The sequence below is a fragment of the Cariama cristata genome, unplaced genomic scaffold, assembly GCF_000690535.1.
Source record: "Cariama cristata isolate BGI_N322 unplaced genomic scaffold, ASM69053v1 scaffold6742, whole genome shotgun sequence".
In the NCBI taxonomy this organism is placed as follows: Eukaryota; Metazoa; Chordata; class Aves; order Cariamiformes; family Cariamidae; genus Cariama; species Cariama cristata.
In genome coordinates this window covers 262,928-286,480 of record NW_009604431.1, presented here as the reverse complement: position 1 = coordinate 286,480, position 23,553 = coordinate 262,928, and the positions used below count along the sequence as shown (strand labels likewise).

General features: G+C 39.5%; 1 protein-coding gene across 1 annotated transcript in view; it reads left to right on the top strand.

Moving 5' to 3' along the window:
• Positions 1 to 2,704: 2,704 nt before the first annotated feature.
• PLA2G4F (phospholipase A2, group IVF) overlaps positions 2,705 to 23,553 on the top strand; it is a 23,009-nt gene continuing 2,160 nt past the window's right edge. Inside the window, 18 exon segments of the mRNA XM_009695611.1 lie at positions 2,705 to 2,815; positions 6,986 to 7,058; positions 8,419 to 8,555; positions 10,280 to 10,408; positions 11,861 to 11,901; positions 12,541 to 12,583; positions 13,821 to 13,887; positions 14,187 to 14,356; positions 15,157 to 15,270; positions 15,786 to 15,823; positions 16,774 to 16,909; positions 17,610 to 17,746; positions 18,895 to 19,117; positions 19,702 to 19,816; positions 20,988 to 21,125; positions 21,610 to 21,717; positions 22,622 to 22,816; positions 23,152 to 23,318. Of these exon segments, the coding sequence (XP_009693913.1) occupies positions 2,705 to 2,815; positions 6,986 to 7,058; positions 8,419 to 8,555; positions 10,280 to 10,408; positions 11,861 to 11,901; positions 12,541 to 12,583; positions 13,821 to 13,887; positions 14,187 to 14,356; positions 15,157 to 15,270; positions 15,786 to 15,823; positions 16,774 to 16,909; positions 17,610 to 17,746; positions 18,895 to 19,117; positions 19,702 to 19,816; positions 20,988 to 21,125; positions 21,610 to 21,717; positions 22,622 to 22,816; positions 23,152 to 23,318 (2,142 nt within the window).

The following is a 23,553-nucleotide window of genomic DNA, read 5'->3' as shown; positions in this document are numbered from 1 at the left end:
CAATGTGGTTTGGGTTTACTAACCTTACAGCAGGTTTATCTAAAGCAATAGATTGTAATAAATATTGTGAACCAGTGTGTGTTTTGGTCATTGTGCAGTTAAGCTTCTCTGGGCTGCTGTAGATTTTTATTTTTTTTTTAAAATATATTAGTCCTCACTTTCTCCTGGAAGTCAGACTGAGTACAGGGGCTCCTGGTGTCACTCCTGCTTTAATATGTGTAGTTTGAACAAGGCTGAGACATAGGAGAGCTGTCATTGCTTCTCAACTTTGGTTTTAAATCTACAAGTTTATAGTATGCTTGTGAATGTTCTCAAAATCCTACTAAAACCACTTTTGTATTTTCTTTGAATAATGTTTTTGAAAGTCTTATACCATTAAATATGTACTTATTAGAGAACACTAAAATTACTGACAATTTTTTTGAGTGGTGGTATGCTGTTTTGGCATGGGGAGGGATTTTGAGCTTTGTGTGACCAAATCAGGAAATGTTTAGATTCACAAGTTTGCAGTTGCTTGAATTGTAGGTCATAGACTAGTCTAGTGTTAGAAGTAGAATATAGATCTTCAGTTTTCCCATGCTATAGAAATGGGAGATACCAGCACTGAAGAAGAATCTTTTGTCTCCATGTTGGACAACTGAGTATATTGGTATTTCTGCAGAAGACCAGCCCACCAAAGAAAACCCCAAATCAAGACCTCGATAGCATCCTTTGGAATCTTCATCTTTTCTAATTATGTGCTGCGTCTCAGCTCTCCTCTCAGTGCTGCTAATGGGAGCAAAAGGGGTCCCTTGTGATATCTACACACATTTTAAGTACTATATAGTATTGTTGGTGATGGTGGCATTTGTTCATGCTTGCTGACAAAAAAATAAGTGAATGAAATGTTGATACACATTTACCACTATGGAGATGCTAATCCAAGCAGAAGTAAAGTTACCAGATATGAGGCCATCTTTGTTGCTTCATGTTTTGATGCCATTTTTCTCATGTGTTTTCGTAGCCTGCTAGGAAATGATAAAATCAAGTAGCTTCTCTTTGGATGTTGACTGTCAACAGTGTCTGTAGATAGCTAAAACTGCACACAAACACTGTTTGCTAATGGATGATCTGTTGACTATGAAACAATTCTTAAGCATATGTTCTAAAGAGCTTTCAGTTTTTCTTGAGAGAGAAATTGAAGAGAAATTCTATAAACACGAGATCCCTGTGCTGAGATTTCATTGGAAGAGGAGAGAGTACTTCAGAAGGCAGGTAAGCCTGATTTTAAAGTTGGGCGCTTAGAAGATTAAAATACAGGCATTATTTACTGCCTGTTATAAACTGTTTAGAATATGTGTGATTTCTCCACGTTAGCTTACTGTGTGAGGCTGCCTCAATTTTCCTGTGATTTATAGATGAGTATATTAGATTAAAAACAAATAAATCACACTTAAAATTTGGCAAATTTGTGAAGATAAATAAAACCTAATATGGCAGTCCTTCACTTTCAATGCAGTGATGTGTAGAAATGCAAATAAATCACTTTTTCAGCCCAGTGTCTAGCTTTACCATAACATTTAGTACCATATGAGAGCTTTACAGTGGTTGCTGATTGTTTTGCAATGGTATTATATTTGCTTTTTTGCCTGTGCATTGACTCTAAGTCTGTGAATTCACTAACTAGTACTGACTTGTTTGTGTTCTAAATGTTAGTGTTTATGCTTTTATTAGTGTCAGTCACTAAATCAGAATTTAAAAAAACTGATGGCAGGAAATGATTAATGAATGGAACCTTGCTGAGAATGTGTCACATTCTCATGTTTGTGTGAAGCTGGTGACATGCTGCATTACTGGCTTTCATACATTCTCTGTCACTTTCTAACTGTTGAAACACTTAAGTTTGTTTTTTTGGTCTGCTGCTTCAATTTAAGCTCTCTAACAAAAAGGTCCAGACAAGCCAACTGTCAGCAGCTGTTAATAAACTAATCACTTCTAATAAATGATTTCCTTTACGACTTAAATATTTTTTAAGGCACAATAGACTCATAAGAAAATCTGCCCTATCTGTTGTACATTTTTTCGTGCAAGAATCAAGACTGCTATGTGGGAATGGGAATAAAGGGGGGAATTGTGCAGACTGCTCACATAGTGAGGGGTTAGCCATGGTGGTGAATCAATATTCTCTGAGGCATCCTAATGCAGACCAAATTGTGGAGTCTCTGCTCGGGCATCCTTGAAACTTCTCTGAGCAGCTACAGTCAATGACAAATTCGGCTTTGCTTCAGGATTGTAAAATGGGAATTTCTTTCTATTTAAAAATATTCTTTTATGGTATGCTGACACTCTGAAAGGGTTTAAAACAGCAAAAGTCCTAGATCAGGTTGCTGGAACTCTCAAAGAAAATCTGGACCAGGAGTTTTGAGGTTGTGGCTTTAATCATGGAGTGGTTCTTCCTCCTACCCAGGGGTTCCCTGTTCAGTGCTGCTTTGCTGACCTTATCTTTTACCAGTATTTGAAAAACCTGCCAGCGAGGTTTTCAACTGGGTTGTTTGGCAAGCTCAGGCCACACCTCTGCTTCTCCCAGCTGGAGCACAGCCCAGTCCTGCGCAAAACTTCAGACCGAGCCGGTAGCAAAGCAGCCCTGGGCAGCCAGGCGTCTGGGGACTCTGTTTTCTGTGTTTCCCTGTCAGGTTTTCTGTGGAGACGACGGTACGTTTTTCCCATGTTCCAGGAGGTGCTGCGGGGCCCATTTCCACCCAGAGTGCTGCCTTTTCTGGCAGCTGTGCTTTTCCAAAGGAAGGAGAGGAAAGAGACTGGGTTTTATCACTGGCGGGTAAGAGAAATTGTAGTGCTGTCTTTTGAGAGAGCATTCCTTAACCAATGTGTTCAGCAGTGACTTTATGTTACTGCATGTATGGAAAACCAGTCCAACACTTCTGCAGGAGTTAATCAAAAAGTTTATTATTAGGGGAAAATTTTGGATAACAGTAATGCTAATGGAGATTCCAGGTTTTTATTAAATTCAGGGTCTGTGTGAGGCAATGCAGAGCAGATCTCTATTTCCTTATGTTTTGGGGAACAGAATTAAGCTGATGTCAAGTATTTTTTTTTTTTTGGGGGGGGGGGGGGGGAGGTGTGAGTCCAGAATACTTCACTTCTCATCAGTAAAAACAAAATGGTTCTTAGGTGTTTTCTTGCAAAATACCTTTGATTACTAGTCCTTCCTTTTCTGCTCTCTACCTTATTCCACACGGCTTAATAATTTAAAGTAGACAAAGATTAATGGTGACTTCACCCCCTGTTCATAATGCAGCACAACCACGTTAGATAAAGTGGTTTCAATGTGTTTGTCCTGTAACTGGTACGTAATCATTCCGTTGTATAAGGCGGTCTGGCCAATAACCTCAATTTTGAATTACTCTAAATGTTTGTGAAGGAACCTTTGCCTAGGAGGTCTGATCTGTCATCTGATTATGTGTTGTGTCGTGTGTGTGTGTGTGTTCCCCCCCCCAAATCTACAACTTAAGATTGAGGTGACAGTTAAATGTCACAAGATGGCTTGCTGCCTGTCTGCCTCTCCACACTTCTGCTGGCTGTGTGATAAAAGTTATCTTGACTTTTTTTATGTTGTTGTTTAGTACTTGGGAAGTCAGGGTAGAGGAGACTAGCGTTAGCCTGCTGTGATTTCCATTAACCTGTAAACCACTGGACGTGATGTTTCCCCTCAGGTGCTCGCTATATAAAATAATAAAAAAATTCGACACTACTTGCCGAGGTTGTGCTTGGCTGGTAGAGAGAGATTTTGTGCTGACTGGTTAATAGCAATTGAGCAACAGGTGGGACAGCAGATCACCCTTTTGGCTTTGTAGGTGAATTCAAGATGATCACATCTCTTTAATTTTCCAAAGTTTAGCCTTAGTTTCACACATCTAAAGACAACAATAAACTGGGAGTGAGCCCAGTGTTTGCCACTGCTGTTGTGATACTGAGCTGCTAGCACTACTCATACTACCTGACTGATTGTAAAACTTGCCTTCCAGAAGACCATGGTTCTTAGGGCTGGGTCTGAAGTCTCCTTTCATGACTGGGTGCACACTTCTGGGGGAGGATGGAAATGCAAGGGGTGCCTAGGAAAGTCAGGAGTTTGCTTCTGGGTTTAAAACCAAACTTGTGGCACTTTGGCCACAAGGAAGGGAATTATGGACAGCATTGTTTACTTGGGAGCAGGAGCAAGATGGGAAGAAAGTACTTCGTTGGTAAACTGGACATTTCTTTGAGCTACCTGATTTGCCTGGTAGCTGTGAACACAAAACATGGCTTAAAAGTTACATTTTTATTTGATACTGACAACATTTTTGTAATGAAGCTGACATGCTTCTGGTGAGTCCTCTGCATTCACTAAGAGATGTGGAGTGGATCCCAGCACTTATATCCTGCTGTATAAAGGCAGGTATTCTGCGCTATATGAGAGTAAAGACTGCTAGGTCCTGTAGCTGGGATAACCTGTTTTGCAGTCGCTTGCTGCTGCATCAGCACCTTCAGTTTAGGTGAAAGATACAGACAGGTGTTAACAGGGTTGTGTGTGTGAAAACTCAGTCTACCCTCATTTAAGGATTTCAGGTTGTTTTTGCTTCGGATACGCTCTCCTGAGCTCTGGAAAAGGGGTGATTCTGAAAAATCATTAAACTGCAGAGTAGAAATTGCTTGCTCGCAGCTGTTGCATATGTTGGTGCGCTGTCACATACACGTTCACATACATATACACTTCCCTTACAGATTTCTTACCTGTCTTTTCCCTGATGCATTCAGATAGAGCGTATCTGATACTCTCACGCTTTATTACTCTGCAAGCTTGCCTTGCAACATGTTATGACCTTGCTGTGCCTTGGCTAAAAGATAAGTAGAAAAGGCACATGGGAAGGTTCTGGCATAATTGATAGCACAGACTTGGGAGGACAGTGAATTGTTGGTTGCATTATATGCCATTAAATTATGATCTGGGTGTGGAAAATGTATCCTCAGCTGGGTAATGACTGACTGCAAATCAAAGATCGTTAGAGACCTTTGGAAAGGGCTTTCTTTTGAATGTGTAACTGTATTGACAGATGGTGTGTGGTAAAAGAAGGATATGCAAGCTTCAGAGTGTTCTATCCTTCGTCTGCTGATAGTGTCTGAATTCCAGGCAGTAATCAGGCTACATGAGTGAAGATTGCTTTGACAGCAGTGGGGGTGTGATGATGTAGCTTCATTTCTCAATAACCTGAAGAGTTGCAGCACCTTTAGGAAATCAGTAAGGATAGCATAAGCAATCTTGAATTTCTCTCAGTAGTCTATTCCCTAACTTGATGAGGTAGAAAGGAGGTTAGGCTTTGCCTGAGAAACTAGTGTCAGTGGTTCAACAAAGTAGAAGTGATTAGGAAAGGTTTAAAAAGGAAGAAAAACTAGCATCTGAAGAGTAGAGCTGATGGTGAAATTCAATGGGAAGGCATGACTTGTTCCCAGAAATAAATGAGGGGAGGACTATCTTCAACGTGTTGATCCTGCAAATAAGAGCCCTTTAAGAGTAATAATAGTATAATTGGAGGTTATTTGCACAAATCTCATTTGGCAGCTGCGTATGAGATATTAGACAATGCATGTACTTTTTACCCTTCAATTGTTGGTCAGGGTGGATGGTACTCACTTAGTACAAAAATGTTCAGTATACTATGTATGTCTTGGTTTTAGTGTGGTGTTCAAACCCTGTTTTGCAAAAGCTGGCAAGTATCTTAAAGTGATAAGGAAAACTCAACAAGTGTGTTACTGCTTAACAAACATAGTACAGTTCCATTTATCAGATAAGGAATATTCAAGAAGAGTTTGACAGTTCAGGGTTCATTGGTTTCCTTGAGATCCTAGTTAGTGATATGTAGGGCCTGCTTTTTAATACAGTATTTGGTGCTCTGGAGCATTTTGTTGTAAGTGAAGATACTGTTGAATTCAGGTGTAGATGAATACTTAGTGTATCTGGAAATTAAACTCTGGTCTCAAGCCAACCGTGTAGAAAGTAATGAATGTGAAGTAGTGACAACTTGTGAAAAGCATTTTGAAATGGGATTTCAGAATAGAAAAGGTTCTTAGCTTGCCAGGATTGTGTCATAACTGATGGAATGAGGCAGAATCCTATTCTGGTCATGAACCTTACACAATTGCTTCTGTGCAGTCTCTGCACTAAATCCCTTCAAGCTGTTTTCTCTTGTGTTCCTCTGCTCTCCCCCCACTTCTCCTTCATGATCTTCTAGGATTCAGTCAGGCTTTTTTTCCTTCTTCACATCCAGGCATTTAGATACTAATATTACTTTCCAAAAATAGCCTCCTAGAAGCTTTCAAGAGCAAGGATTACATTTTGCTCTGTGCTGGTTAAGTGACATGCACATTTAGAGTGCTGATACCAGTAACAGTTCAGAATGAAAAGGAATTTAAGGTTTGTCTTTTCTTGCTTAAACTGCCGTGAAGTATGTGTTGCTACAAGAAAGTGGATTTTATCCTCATTGTAAACAGTGTATGCATTCTGTGTCTTTAGACCATGCTGTTAAGTTTCTTGCCATGTCTGCTATTACTCAAGCATGCATGCATGTGCCCTTGGCAAGTAGTCTTTAACTAGCCAAGACATGACTAAAATGATTTGAGCAGCGTCAGTATCTGTTTTGGAATGAACTAATGAACCAATTCAAAATTGATCTATAGTTAAAGGAAACCCTAAGTAAGGGACTTATTTTCTGAAGTCCGTGAGGAGTTACTCTAAGACATCACTCATTGCTGTGCTGAAAGGGAATTGAGTTTCCTTCTAGACTCCTTTAGTCTTCCTCCAGGACACTGAAAGTGCTGCGTGTGTTCCCAAACTCTCATTAATAGTTTATTTTGGGGTGGCTGGTCTGATCCATTTCTCTGGACTGATACTAGTATGGTTATAGAACAGGCATTGCAGTTGAGTTACATGCTGAGCTTATTCCTCTCTTTTCAGTGGGAGAAGCACCCTTACTACAACCTAACAGTAAAAGTCCTCCGAGCCAGAAACATCAGGGGTACAGATCTGTGTAAGTATTTAGGCAAGGTATTATGAAAACAGATGGTTTGTTCAGTGCATACCTGTAACACAGGTAGCATTGTTACCGGAACTTCTTACCTACACTTAGTGTATTGCCTTTATGTCTGAACAAAGGCTTTTCTTGTAAAGCACTATATATGTTTTGAAAGCTTGATGTGAGGCCAAGCTGCAGATTAACCCTGCCACTTTGCAGAACAAGATCAGGTAAGTCCTCGTAATGTTTTGCTTCCCTGCTCCTTTACATGTCCTACGGTGGCCCATTCTGTGTTCCTTTGTCTGGATTCAGCCCTCTGATCATGGCAAATTTTGCCCTTGTGCTGAACAGTCATCTTGCACCTGGAAGTATGTCCAGGTGAATGTCCTATGCTGTCTTCCATAAGATTCTCATAGAGAATATGATGAAGTATGGGCTGGATGAGCAGACAGGGAGCTTGATTGAAAACTGGCTGAATGGCAGAGCTCAGAGAGTAATGATCTGTGGTACATTGTCTAGTTGTAAGCCAGTGACTAGTGGTGTCACCTAGGAGTCAATTCTGGGTCCTGTATTGTTCAATGTCTTCATTAATGATCTGGATGATGGGGCAAAGTGTACTGCATCACAAGATCAGCTGGAAAACAGCTGTGCAGCAAAGGACCTGGGGGTCTTGGTGGAGAGCAAGCTGACCATAAGCCAGCAATGTGCTCTTGCTGCAAGGAAGGCTAACGGTGTCCTGGCCTGCATTAGGAGGAGCATTGCCGACAGGACAAGCAAAGTGATCCTTCCTCTCTACTCGGCACTGGTGAGGCTACATCTGGAGTATTGTGTCTAGTTCTGGCCTCTCCACTACGAGAGAGACTGGAGCTACTGAGAGGAGTCTAGTGAAGGGCCACTAAAACTGTAAACAGACTGGAGCATCTTTCATATGAGGAAAGACTGAGAAATCTGAGACTGCTTAGTCTGCAGAACAGAAGGCTCAGGGGGATCTTCTTGATGTATCCAAGTATCTGAAAGGAGGATGTTAAGAAAATGGAGCCAGACTATTTCAGTGGTGCCTAGTGACAGGACAAGAGGCTGTGGGCCTGATACCAGTAGTAATCCTTTTTGAAAAGTTGATCTTCCTCATTTTGTAGTCTCTTTTATGAAGGGCTTTATGGTTTGGCTGAACCACAAAAAATAAATATAGGTACCTAACATTCAATTTGCTGCTGTTTAAAGACTTGTGCTTCATTAAAGGCTTTTGCTTTACAAGTCCAGTCTTAGATTTGTATATTTCTATGATGCAATGAGATCTAGAAAATGAGGAGCTCCTGGGAAAGATTATGTTTGATTCAAGTTGTTCGATTGTCTGTCTCTACATTCTCTGCTCTAGTGTCCAAGGCAGACTGCTACGTGGAACTAAAGCTGCCCACTGCATCTCCCATAGTCTCCCAAACTCAGGTTATTGACAACTCTGATAACCCAGAATGGAATGAAACTTTCCAGTATCGAATCCATAGTGCTGTCAAGGTAAGGAGTGCACTTTGTGGAGCTGGTTGGGCTACCTGCATTTGTGTACTAACTTACTTTTGATACTTTATTCAAAACCAAGGGATCTTTATTACCCTCAAAACCAGTGTTGCTTATAAGGTGTCAGTCATCTTCAGTGGTACAACAAGCTGTACTGTGTGCCTCCAGTGATAACCACAGCACTTTGTAACTGCACTCTCATGTAAATTGCAGCTAGAATCTTCCATAAACATCCTTGTGATGCAACTCAGGAAAGGGAAGTTATGGCACTACCTAGTAGAGTTCAAGGAAGTTCCTTGATAAAGCATGTTTCTATTTGAGGATTGCTTCTACTTATGCGGAGTAACTGTTGCCCTGTAGCTCTACTTGCCTTACACAGCTAAATGGCTGAGTGAGGATAATGGGAACTAAATTTCAAATCGCTTTGCCACTAGTTCATTCAGTCAAGTTTTACTATCAGTTCCTATGATCGAGACAAGCAAAAATCAGACTCTTAGAGGCAGTACATCTGTCTGCTGTCTGAGCAGAACCTAATAGAGTATTGAACAAAGTCTTCAGATTTTCAGCATTCATTCTGAAGGTAGATGCTAATGATAGAGGGAAGGCGACTTGTGGCGTATTGATTCACGGACTCCGAGTACGGATCGAAGATCCTTTATTAAAATCAGGCAAGCCTTTTGTACCTTTACAGCAGGCTGATGTGTCAGCCTGTAACTGAGCTTCAGTAATTTTCCATTACAGCGTTTTTACTATTGCAGACATAGCAATTTTAGCAACTTTCTTGTCTACAAGGCCAGAGAATTAGCTTTTTACAAATAGCTGCTGAAACAAACCAGTGTTCTGCTAACTATGTTCCATATCTTAAAGCTTCACTTCTCGCTCCCATGGCTTCCTGCCAACAAACATAACTGTCTCCTTTTCCCAGAGTCAGTCTTCGCTCACTGATGGTGTCGAGCTAGCTCGAGAAATACTCACTGAAACTGTGCTTTAAAAGATTAGTTTTAGTATGGCACTATTGCTTCGAATAACATCCTAGCCTTTGGAATAAGGTGCTTATTAACAAGAAATTATCCCCCTCACTGGAATACCTTTCCATAATGGTTGGTGACAAAGATGGAATGGTAATTGACTTAAATGGTAAGAAAATTGCAAGCTAAGCTTTAGAGCATGTGAGCTTTTTCTTCCCCTGCAGGCTCATGAGGCCTCAGTCTGGTTACTGCTGTGAGGCTATGCCAGCACAATTCTAAGTTCAGTCTTGTCTCCTTGAAAACTAGTTGCTGCAAGGCCATTTTTTGGGTGCCATATGTTCTCGTTGTGTCTGTTTAAATTAGTTTCTGCTGGACTTACCTGCTTTGAGACAGTGCTGAGCAGGAAGTGATAGGTCCCTATAACATCCTGGACTGAATCATGCTGAAAGAGTGGAAATTGCTATTGCTTCCTCTAGGCAAATGTGTGCCTGAAGCTAGTGAAGAGTACTGTCGCATGCATTCAGCTGGGGCCTCTCTCTAGTTGGGAAGCTCAGAAAATCTTTTAGCTAAACACTGGCAACTAGGAGCTTTTTGCTTAACTATGCTGTGAGTTCTGCAGGAAATAGTGTATTCTATTCAGGAGTGGGAAAGGGGAATGGTATTGGTTAATGCAAAAAGTGTCTACTGTATATGGCTACTCAGGTTTGTGGAAGTGTTTCTCTTTATCTGAGGCTGTTTGTTTCTGTTTGGGTTTAGAACATTCTGGAATTGACACTCTATGATAAGGATGTCCTCATCAGCGATGAGCTCACGTCTATCGTCTTTGATGTAGGGGGCATGAAGCCGGGTCAACCCCTGCTGCGCACTTTCAGGTTGAACCCTGAGGTTAGTCCCTGCCTTCTTCCCAGGCCAGCTGTGCATAGCTCCAGCTCATCATTACAGAAATCCAGCAGTACATGCTGGTTGATTTATCTGTGCTGTAGAAGCCAGAAGGGGAAAATGTGTCAGCAGGTGATGACAGCATATATGATTTTACTGTCATGTGAGATGTTTCTAAAATTCCTAGTGATTTTGTTTCTGGTCTGTTTCACAGTCTTTGGGGTGCCCAGCTAAATGAAACTTGGGGATGACTGCTGTCCTTCAGAAGATGTTAAAACACCTCTAAAGGGAATTGATTTTTCAGGAGACTAGAGGGACATAAACTGAGCTTAAAATGAAAAGCCTTTGCAGTCAGCAGTCATTGTGGGGACTGCAGACTGTCTTATTTAGTTGATCATTATCAGTTTGCAGTGAAGAAGTTTATTGCTGCAAAGGTTACCTCTATATTTAATAAGTTAAAAACCTAAGAAAAGCTTATTTTCCCTGAGTTATGTTCAGTTACATTTAACCTCTGCTTCATGTGGGTGACATTGGTGCATATCAGCTGCTCTCAGTCCCTGTGCGCCTGTTTATGGACTTGCGACAAGACAGCTTGTTTTCTGTAGCTAAACCCACATTGCAAGTCTGATCTTTTTTGTAACGGCCTTAAACACATTAATACAATAGGTCCGAAGTGAAGATAAGCTACTGATATGTTTTCTTGAGAAATTGGGCTGCGGTCCTGTTGGTGTGGTCGGAAGCAGGCTAACTGCTCTGCAGTTAGCAGGGAGATGTTGATCAGTGTCACAGGCACTCTAAATGATTTGTGATCACAGAAAGAGGCTTAGTAACTCCCTTATTCCCACTAACTCTATCCTGTTTGCTGAATGCTTAAGTCATCTTGATCAATAATTATGGAATTGGAAACTTCAGATTCAGTGAAGAGAATTACCCAAATTGACAGCTGCTTGGTTATGTTAAAAGCTGCATTAGGTCTGGTATCAAGCACTTACTGTATGCTATGATAGGAGAAAAGACGGCTGGATCAAAGTCTGTACAAGACAGACAGCAATGAGCTAAGAGTGTAATCTGCTGAAATAATAAATCGGAGGAAGAACAAAGCCTCATGTAGAAGCTGTTTGCAGAGATGGTGCTGTAGTGGTACTTGAGCCAGAAGAGGTTTTTTTTTGCATTAGCAGAGTAATGGATCTGAGAGCCAACTCTCACTTGCGTGCACTTGTGTCCTCAAACGTAGATGTGTCTGATCATGTAGGATATGTCCAGGAGGAGAGGAATATTTAAAGAACAACAGCAAAAGACATAAATTTAAACCTTCCAAAATCTAACTGGAGCTTTTGCAAAAGCAACAAAAACAGTTACTGTAGTTTGTAGCGGGAAGAAAGCTTAATCTCTTGGAAAAACTTCTCCTAATTGTATTCAAGATCAAGGGTCACCTGTGTCCAACTTTTATTTTCAAAGGCTAATGAAGAGCTGGATGTAGAGTTTTGCTTAGAGAAATGGTAAGTCTTACCTGAAAGAGCTGGATGAATCTGTGCTCTGCAGATATGTTGTCTTAGTTGCTTTTTCTGTGCAGGGACAGTCTTGCCCATAAACAGGCTGATGGTTTACAGTTCTCTGTGGTGTTTGAGTTGATTCACTAATGACTGATCACAAATATCCTTAAAGTGCCAGTCACCAAAAATTTTTGGGGTACCAAAAAAAATTAAAATTTTACTGGACTTTATGGGAATAAATGTGACAGCCATAATAATATGGCAGCACTGCAAAGGAAATGAACATTCTGTAGATGAGTTACCTAGGATTGGAAAGCTTTTACAGTTAACTTTGCAATATAAACAAATGAATACTTTATCTATCTGATAGTCTATCTAAGCTCAGCTTTTCTCTAGGCTTTCAAAATAACTGAGATGGGGAGACGTTATAGCACATGCTTATAGTTGCAGACAAATTTTTTCTTCAGCATTTTTTTCTCCCATTGTTCTGTGAAGGGAAATATACTTGGTGTCAGTCTGGTTTGCATAGATCTCTCACACTGAGGATCTTTCTCCCCCACTGCATATCCAGGCAGTTAGTTTGTAAAGTAGGATGAAGCAAATTAAAAACAAAACTCATTTGCATTAAATCTCTTCGTTTCACAGCTCAGATGCCCCTACAGAGGTATTGACCAATGGAGTCCTTGTGGTGAGTACGTGGAAGTCAATTACATATATGTTGGGATTTACTCCTGAAGGTAGGTTTTTAGTAGTGAGAGGACAAGAATTGTTGAGAATTCCACTCCTGCTTCCAAATAGCTCCTATTCTCTCCAGTATCTGCCTCTCTTTTTTTTAATTTGCTGGTTTAAAAAACTTCCTCAATTTTTAAAACTTGATACCAACTCACAGAAAGAGTTGTTTGTTGTTTTTTGTTTGGTTGGTTTTTTTCAGTGGAGCTGTTCTAAAAGATGTAAACAAAAAGTATCATTAGGAGGTTTGTGAGTCTTGCAGATTGTACTGAGTGTTCTAGCCTAGATGCTGCCCAGGTATAGTCCCCCTTCTTATCTCAATGCCTAGTATTTCTAAGCTTTTATCAGTGCCATGGGTAAGGTGATGCCTCCCACTCTGACTGAAGAGTTTTTGTCTTGAGGGATTTGTCTGTTCTCTTGGGGCAATCAGTCTAAGAAAATCAGTGTGTTACACATTAAAAATACAGATGTTACCACCTCTTTTCTCCTCCCAAAGGAAAGGGACTGGAGTGATGTTTTTGAGTAAGGAGAAAAGGATGGGAACGAGTTCATTGTTGTTGATATGTGGAGTTTTAGCATTTTTTCAGGAAAAATTGCTGGCATTTAACAGAACAGTTCTGCAAACTGTTTCACAGGAGAGAGTCTTTTGTGTTCCTGTTTTCCTTAACAAATCAGTCTTACATTCAAGCAGTGGAGTAGTTTATCTTTTAGAGCAATTATGGCCAATTAAGTATCTCATCTGCTGTCCTAGAAGGGAAGCTGATGATTGAATGGTATGAGAGACTAAATTTCACAAGGACACGGACAATCCAGAACAGAAGGTCATGGCAGAATTTATGAAGTGCTTGCTTGGATCTGAACAGGTTCTGAATAGGTATGCACACATGCATTTAAAAAAGGTAAAATAACAGAAAAACTCTAGATGTTGAGAACTTGTAGCTAGAACTTGTAACTAGAAGTACTAGTTGCAAAAAACCCCAGTAACTGGAATAGGAAGGGTGGTTTTGATTTTGAAACAAGAGCAGATGATCTCTGAAACAAAACTTGCTCTTTATTTGAAAGATCAAAATAATCCTTCATGTTTTTTTTTGACACCTTGCAGCTATAAACCGACACCTAATACAGTAGGTGGATTAAGCTTCAACAACGAAGTGAACTAAAATCTCATAACCAGAGCTGGTTTCTTCTGTTCATAGGTTCATCCTTGCTTGTCTCTGCAAGGCACTGTCAACACAGAGGAAAAAACTAAAGAGAAACAGCAAGGTAGGGCTGCCTGCAGAGTTTTAAGTCAGTTTGACTTTTCAGCATGTTTATTCCTTGGGAGAGAGAGGAGACTTGATTCTGTGTCTATACAGTGGATTTTTATTTACTGACTACAAAATTGACTTTTTAAGTTAATTTTGCTTTTATTTTTAATAATAATATTGGCTCACTTCCACTGTGTGCCACACAAGAGAGTTTTTGGCTGTGTTTTCATAGTCTTAGCTACAATTAACAGTATTTGATTTTCAACATTTATTTAAATGGCTCTTGTGGTCTAAACTTCTTATTCTAATGCACAGGGAGCTGTGAGGTCAAGGTGTCTGTTCCAGGGGCGTATCAGAAGCAGTTGTGTATTCCTTGGAGACCAGACAATGAGAAGGATTATGGAACCTCGTTTGTCTTTCATGTGGATAAAGAACTGTGTCCAGAACTGCAAGTGGAGCTGGAGCAAACCATATCTGTCCTACAGGTAAGCATCTGTGCTGACTGCAGCAAAGTTTACAGCCCACTTATGAATAAATTCTCTCTGAAACCAGTGCCTTTTGGTCCATGAAAGTGTCCTTAAAAATAAATTGAATGACCTTAATTTATTATAAGAAGGCCAGGCTGCGTAGGTTTGAGTGTGGCCCTGTGATATGAGGGGTTTTTTAATATGCCTCTTTTAAATTCAGAAATCTGCATACGGCTCTGTATTAAGAGAACTTGCCACTTGCTAATACAACATGGGAAAAAAACTCAAAGATTTCCTGGCAAACTTTAATTTACTCTGCTTGTAAAGATGACTGTGTTTATTAGTTGCATGCTCCCATTTATCCCTAAGGCTATTATCTTATTTCCTATTTTGTCCTATATTTTCTGTATGTCTAATGCTGTTGTCTTGTTCGTATCTTTTCCAAATCCTGCTTTGAAGACAGAATGCAAGTTTGCTTGTGAGCTTGCTGACAGATGTCAGAACACAACTCATTTTGGGGGAAATCTTATATTTGGAGATGAAGATTTTTGCTTGTGGCAGATGGCTATGTTAAAAAAAACCAAACAACCCAAACCAAAACAAAAAAGCCAATGCCCAAGAAAGAAGCTATTTGAGTGACAGAAATAATCCCAACAAAGATCTGTCAAGCAGAGAGCAAGAGGATCTTGAAAAGCCTTAGACTTTTGGGAAAGATTTAGTTATAATGATCTTAAGGATTGTTTGCTCTTTTGACATATGAAAGTAATATCTTTAAACTTTTTTCTGGAAAACTCAAATAACCTTTTGTTTTTTATTAGGATGATATGAACACTGATATTGAAAAGCATACTACAGTTCTTGGAGTGGGGACTGTACCAGTTAATTCCCTTCCTATTGGACAAAAAGTTGATAGAATCGTTTCTCTGGGAGAGGTAATGTCAACATTTTATACTTGTTTTGACGTGCTTGGGATAACGTTTTCCCCCATTGCCTATAGGCATTTGGAAAATTAAGCTGCACATGATTCTTAGGAGTACTGTTTTCTTGGATATCTAGAAGGAAATACTGACATTACTCAGTGCAGTTCTTGTAAAAATGTTTTCGTAGTTGGGTCTTGCAAAACAAGTATAAAGTTCATCACTTTCCAAAGTAAAAAGTCTGTTAAGGGTGTGAAAGACAAATATCCGAGGAGGAGAAAAGCAAGAAGCTTGCAGAAGAAATAATTTTTTTCACTCTGCTCTCTGAGTACATGTTTTTTACTTTCTGTGGAGACTATTAAAAATGTCTAAAATAGGTACAAGGGAAAGGTGTTCCTGAGACGTAGTTTTGTGGGCAAGTGCACTGTTCTGGTTAGTATCTAGTGACCCCATTGATGTCATAACCTCTAGTTAGCAGTTCCACTGATATAGTTGCTATCAATTGCAAGTTATGTTCTCTCTTTTCACAGGGACAAAGTTTGGATATGAGTTTGAAAACTGAAGAGAGGTGAGTGGGAACCTCAAAGACCTCTAAAAATCAGGAAAGGCCTTTATTCTTATAGCGAAGGGGCTGAGTGACTCTCCCTGCTGTTCTGGGGAGGTCTGTTGACTCCATTGATCTCTTCGAATAGATTAGAGAGAAATATCTTTGGTTATTTTTGTTCTGAAGTCTGTGACTCTTCACATTGCAGATACTATCTGTTGGATTGGTGTCAGTCCTGCTGTTTTTTAATCTGAACAAATTTTATCTTCCTAAGACTTCAACCTAAACCAGCTGATGGTGTAAATATTAAGTAGCTATGTTAGATGCAGATAGTTCCCAGAATATGTGCAGTGCTGTACTCACAAATAGGTAAGGACATCTCAGTGTGTGAAAAGCTTGAACTATAAAATAGGGAAAAGGTGCAAGAAAGGAGTGATAAGGAGAGAATAACCCACAAACCCGAGCAGTTGACTAGTAAGTTGATAGGGTCATTGAGTATATAGTCTTTAACTGAAGATCCTGCTCCCCTTTCACAAACTCATAGCAAGTTTATTGGTATTCAGTTGTCCCATTCTGCCTCTTCAGTTCAGAAACTTCTGTTTTAAAATCACTCTTCCCCTAATTTTTCCATCCATGTCGATAACAGTGATCTCAGTTGCTCCTTGTACAATCTTTTTTACCTATTGAGAATCTTTTCTTCCTTTGTGAAATTCCTGAAGCTTAATCTGAATACTCTTAGATACAAGTTTGTATTTAGACATTAAGGGAGAAATACAATAGGGAGAAGTTTCGTTTTTAATACCAAGAAGCTGTTGTTACAAAATAGCTGGTGTATAGACATACACTAAAACCTCATTTGAGAGTTTCATCCAGTGGTTCAGATTAGCATCTAGATTGTTTGTTCACAGAAATTACTTCTCCCTGGTAATTACAAATCCTCCAAAATTTTGGTTTTGTCTTAATTTCTATTTCAGCACTTGGGATCTTGATATACGTCTAGGTTTTGACCTCTGTAGAGAAGAGAAAGAATTTTTGGAGAAAAGGAAGAAAATAGTTTCTGAGGCACTGAGGAAGACTCTTCACTTAAAAGAATCACCTCCAAAAGATGAGGTATTGAGCACAGTGCTATAGTGAGATTCACTTGTTGGTTGGTTGATACTTAGGTATTGTAGGATTCTTTGCCTGTAACCAACGGAAAACATGGTTTGTGTTCGCCATAGTGTGAGGTAGATGTCTGTGACGTTTCAGTTCTGAAGTCTCAAATGTTGTTATATTTCTAAAATTTTGAGGGATGCATGCATGTGCTTTGGAATGTAAAAAATTGAAATTTCAGAATGTATGTACTTTCTTTAGTTGAACTTTTGTATCTTGGGCTTTGAGCTCTGAATTGTGATGGGAAAGTCTGTTTCGGAATGGTTAGATTGAAGCTCAGACCACAGGGACAGCTTCCTAATTTCTGATTTGAGGACACTATTACATCTAGGTAGCCTGATACTTTGATCTGTGATCTTTAGGTGCTGTTATAAGAATGATTGCCTTTTTTTGTTCTTATGTGTATATTGTATGACATGCAAGTAAATGTGTGATAATATACATAACAATTTCAGTAAGATGACACTGCTGTTTTATAGTAAACACTGTATTTCAATTACAAAGTAGAGAAAGGAGTTCTGATTGAAATCAAACCTGAAATAGAAATAGAGATTTTATCTCTTATTTTTATAAGAGTGATACTTAAATGGGATTAGTTCTGTAATTTATTGACAATTCAAAAGCCTGTGATTGTGACTCTTGAGTTTGCTGTCTGCAGGTTCCAGTCGTAGCGGTACTGGGGTCTGGAGGTGGGATGAGAGCACTGACATCATTCTATGGCAGTCTCGCTGGGCTTCAGCAGCTGGGCCTTTTGGATGCTGCAATATATTTGTGTGGGATTTCTGGCTCTACTTGGTAAGTTACATGCAGTATTGAGTCCAGAAACTTATAGGTGAATATGGTAGTATTGATGCAAAATAAGGCTAAAACTGCATTTGTGCCATCTGTAGACAGACAATGAAGTAAAATTATTTTATCAATTCTTACTTGTGAGTCCTGATGAGGATCCTAAAAAGTCTAAGAGATTCATTATTGCTTCTAACCCATACAGCTACTGGCTAAATTTATGAATCTGCTGCTTTTGCAAGCCTGGCAGTTGAATATTAGAATGTATTACGTGAATAAAACTGCTCCCTCAGAGCCCTGACTTCACGAGCTTTCCCTGTTTCCTTGCTCTTGCCAAGAAGAAAACTGAGGTGGTGCAAGTCACTGGAAACATGTCAACACAGACCATTGTGTCACCACCTTCCAAAATGGCATATGCAGCTGAACAGAGGAATAGCACCAGCTTGTGCTTTCGTGGACTGGAGCAATGTGCTGAAATGTTAAACATGTCTAAAATGTTTCACTTAGCTCAATTCTTGGAGTTTGTGGTGAAATCATCCATCATAAGTACACATTGTTTTTGTGAAACGATTTCACGGAGGCATTGTGTGACCTGGTGGTATAATCCTTCCCTCCAGAGCTTTCCGTTTTAAATTAACTCCTGTGTGCCTAGTATTCTTCCACTAACCTTGTGATCTGGCCTGCCCCTTTTGATTTGGAGACAGACTTTCAGGCAAATGTAAGCCTCTGTTCCTGTGGACAGCCAATAGCCCAAACTAGTTTCTTGTTTAATCAGACCTGTGTTCTGCTGAAGTCTATGGCCTCTATTGCTGTATGCAGCAGCACCCTTGCTGTCAGCCAGACTCTCAGGGTTGTTACGGCCTGGAGTTAACTCATATTTATGAACTAGTTCATGTGTGCTAGCATATGATGCTTGGAACATCCTTGAAAGGTAGGTTAGCAACCGGGTTGAAGTTGTCCTTTAGGTGTCAGGTTTTCAACATGTTTTATAGTTCAGATATCCATTATTATGATTACTTTTCTTTTCATGAAGCTTTATCTTTTAGCTAGACTTCTCAAGCTTTTAGTTCAGTGCTGCAGCACTAATTATAACTAGCTAAAATTATTGTTTACATGAGGGTCATTATTACTGATGACACTAATATAAGCATTTTCAGGTGTTTATCGACATTGTATCAAGACCCTGACTGGTCGCATAAAGACCTTCAAGATGCAATCGGATGAGCTCAGGGTACTGTGTCCAGCAGCAAAGCAGGGGCATTTTCCCCAGAACGACTGAAATACTATTTCCAGGAGCTGAATGCAATGGAGATTAGTGGGCGGAAAGTTTCCTTTACAGATTTGTGGGGCCTTATTGTGGAATATTTCCTACAACAGAAGGTAAAAGAGTTCACATTTGGATGTGTACTGCTCCCAGATGGGAGCTCTGCTCATCCATGTGTTGAGTGTCAAGAAAACAATTACTGTCTACCTTTGTGAACTGTTCTGGAATAGATGGTGCTGTGGAATATAATATAGGGAGTTCTCATCTCTTTCTGCCCCAGGTTTCTGAGCGCCCTTCTTTAGTAAAGAATTTTGAAGTCATATAGATCAGTGGTGTAGAAAAATGTAGTGTTTATTTGGATGACTGTTACTAAATTAATAGCTTTTGTATTGGGCAGGTTAAGCCTGAGAGAATGATGGTGGTTTTGCAAAGTGGCGTTACTGTGTAGTATTTGCTATGCTAATTGAAATCAGAAAAAAGAAGGGTAACTAGTTTATTAATAACATTGGACATTCTAAATATGCAACTGCAGAAATATTCTGGCATAATCTAACCATATGCATGGACAGAGGGAGGAAAAGGGACTTTGAATTAGTAGTATTGTTAGTCAGAATTGCTAAGCAAGAGCTTCAAATTATCAAAGTATGGGTACAGAACTTATCTCACTAAAGTGTGCTTCTGTTTCCTTGCTTGTGACCAGGAAGACCCATCAAAGCTGTCTGATCAGCAAGAGGCAGTGAAGTGGGCCCAGAACCCCTATCCTATCTATGCAGCTGTCAATGTGAGACCCAATATTAGCAGTGGTGACTTTGCAGGTATGAACAAAGCAAATTTATTTTTGTTTGCCGAAATCGATAAATTCCTTTCACCTCTCCAGTTCCTTGGGTAGCAAGTAGCTGACGACAGGAAACGTGGCTCAAGCAGCAGTTGGTAGTGCAGGAGGCAATAGGATACTGATTGGCAGAGTGTAATCATCCTGATCGCAAATGTCTTCATCATGGCTATAACTGAGAAATGAGATTCAACTCTGCTGGCCACTCCACATGTTTTGCTAGAAAGTGCCTGAAATTTTCAGGAGCTGAGAAGGAAGATTCTTATGATACATAAGGCTGTGTCTGAATCAGAGAATTGAAGTCTTTGGTAATTAGGTGACCTACTTTCTTTTATAGTTTCAGATAATCAGTTTGTGTAGGATTCATGTAAAATGATGGATTGGCAACATTGTAGAATGCGTCATCAAAACTGTGATACTTAGCAGCCTGGGTTCTTGCTGGTTATACAATTACAGTAAAAAATGAAGACTGGTCCTATTCCAGGTCACTTGAAACTTTAAATATGATGCAACAAGTGAGGATAGATACAGTGAGACAGCAACACAAACACTTGTGTTCATCTATGTACCACTATGGGACTTTTTTGTTTGTTTTATTCTGGAGGAATGTGTGTATATGACAATGAATTTGATTTGTAAATGTTTGTGGAAAGCTTTCAAGCATGAGGGGATGCTTTGATAAGCAGACAATGAAGTCTGACACAGTGGTTCAATTGAGTTTTCAAGTCAGTGTTGTAATAGTTGCTGAAAGATGGTAAGTAGTGTGTAGAAAGGCTGAGAAAAGTGAAGTAACTTCCATTTGTGATGGAAAAGGGAGCCATCAGAATGGTTTAAAGTGGAAGTAAAATAATCAGGTTATTTCTGCAGTGAAAAAGTCAAAATGGAGCAAGATGTGATTTTTTTTTTTTTTTTTTTTTAACCTGAAGACCAGAAAGAAAGGAGGTTGTATTTAGTCAATGAAAGGCTGTACAAGAGTTTTTATTAATCATGTGTAAGATAGAGGCTCTCTGAGAAGAGTGGCAGGGAAATCCATGGTGATGGTGAAAAGTGGAGGGAGACTCTCTTCTGTCTCCTTTGTGTGAACAGAAATCAAATGACTATTTTCACTTATGTTTACTCTGAGATGAGTAAATAACTTGTTGGATTATTCTTAGAATGGTGTGAGTTCACTCCCTATGAAGTTGGATTTCGCAAATATGGAGCTTTTATCCGAACAGAGGACTTCGACAGCGAGTTCTTCATGGGACGGCTCATCCAGAAACATCCAGAGCCTAGGATTTGTTTTCTACAAGGTGTGATCTACAGTAATGAATAAAATGGGGAGATGGAAAGGAGCTACGCTGCTTTTGGGACTCATCAACTTAAACCTATACCTTTTGTCCCTTTCTAAAGAATCTGAAGAAGGGAAAAATGTCAAATCTTTCTCCAAGGGTTTAGGTGTAGGTTTATAGTATTACAGTCTGATGTCCTGAGTCTGCAAAAGACTCAATTATGAACTGCCTGTCAAAAACTTCTGATTTAGGTCTTCCTGTTCTCTTACCATCTTTCCCTTGCTGATAGAAGAGCTTTTCTGTTGGAGAAGTTTCTGCATTATATTATCACATCAGAATTTGTCACATGATTAACTCAAAGGTTTAAATTTGAACATTACCTGTTAGAATAGTAGGGGTCGAGTGCCAGCCCTCTCCTGTGAAAAATGGCAGCTGAATTATAGGCCTTTTGGTTACACTGTGAAAAGCCTTTTGAATATTAAATTCTAACACATTTCTCCTGCAGGAATGTGGGGCAGTGCCTTTGCTGCAAGCTTGGATGATATCTGCCTGAAGGTGGTTGGTATAGGACTGGACTTTCTAGATTCTTTCAAAGATGTTATCAAAGTTGTAGGTAAGAACATACATTAAAATAGTAGGATTTTTTTTAAAGATTATTGGTTTTGGAATAATCATACACATAATATGACTAAATGCACTATGTGTAGTTTTCAAGATGAGCATAAAGGATGGATTTGGATAGATCTCTCTTGTACTGTGTATTATTCCCTTCTATCACACACATAGTGAAGAGAGTAGTTATAGTTTTTCAGTACACTCTCTTCCTCCTTTTTTTAAATTTTATATCTGACTTTGACTATAAATTTGGGCTAGTTCTGGGAGCTGTCTTAAACATATTGCAGTGCAGGGGTCTTAATCATGAGAAAAGGAAGAATAGAAGCTGGACTGCTAAGAAGGAGGTGGAAAATAATTTTTCATTTTCCTCCTTGGCCTGACTTTTGTAATCTTGGATAAGCTGGTTATATGTTTATGAGTTGTTCTGCTTTTACACAGTGCCTCCCTAGTGGTGAAAAGGAAGTGTGTTAAAGGCTGAGAACTGCTCAGGTGCATAGTTATAGCCTTATAGTAAGTAGTGGGGGGAGATACTTTTTTTTCTTCTCTGCTCTTGCAACCCTAGTTTTTTCCCCTCACACTTTTGCTGTTGTAGTCTATGTGGATGACTGTTGTCTTATGAGATAGAAGTGGTCATCCTTTGGTAACAAGAGTTTCTTTGTGTGCGTTTGAAATGAATATGGACAATGATTTATGAGTAATGCTATTCCCTTTAAACAGGGCAGGTAAATTATCCAACTACAGAATATGCATCTCATTTAAATTTCATTAAAATACTTCTTTATTGGAGGACAAATTTGACCTCAGGACAACTGGTTAAATATTGTAGAAAAAAGGTCTGATTGAAATGCTAGAGCTGGACAAACATTTTCTGTGTCTTCTGCATCCTTCTGTGTCTTCTGCAGATGACTGCCAAAGATTCCATTTCCGAGATCCAACACGACTGAAGACTCGCTTGGTTGTACCTGGGGGTCCCTTGTTACAAATTTTTCAAGATTTCTTCACGTCCCGGGTCACATGTGGAGAAACCTTCAACTTCATGCAGGGATTGTATCTTCATAAAGATTATGTTAACATCAAGAAATTTGTGGCTTGGAGAGGTAAATGGTTCTGTTTGTGTCTGGGATATAAAATAGTGTGTTAATATTCTGTAACAGTCAATGTTACAGTGGAACAAAGTCAAGCTCACTTATGTTCCGAAGTCAGGGAATTTACCCCTTCTTACTCTGTGGCAAAAAAATTTGATCCACTATGTATATTCTGTCATATAAGGCAAGCTCATCATCAGACTTCACAGGTCAGTCTCAGATAAATGTGCATATTGGAATGCCTTTTTTTCTTCTAAAAGCCCCAGCATAAGCTTTGTTTTTTGCTTGTACTGAGAGATGTGTAATGAATCATTGTAGTTACTTGTATTACTTGGAGTGTCTTCCAGGCACTCATCTGGATGCGTTTCCCAACAAGCTGACCCCCATGGAAGAGAGCTTGTATTTAGTGGATGGTGGCTTTTCTATCAACTCTCCCTTTCCTTTGGTACTTCAGCCAGAGAGGGATGTGGATGTCATCTTGTCATTCAATTTTTCCTGGGAAGCTCCATTTGAGGTGAGAGATGTAGTTGAGCATTATTACATGAAGATAAAAGCACGGAATTGTATTCACAATGGCAGCAGATCAGTTGATGTTGAGTACAAACACTAATGAATGCATTAAAATAAATCCTTACCTCTTTCAAGTATTATTGTACTATGCTTTTTACTGTGAATGTCATGAGGAATTGTAAAGTGACAACTGTAGTAAGGTTCAAAACTTTTCAGAAGCCTAAATCGATTGTTACCTG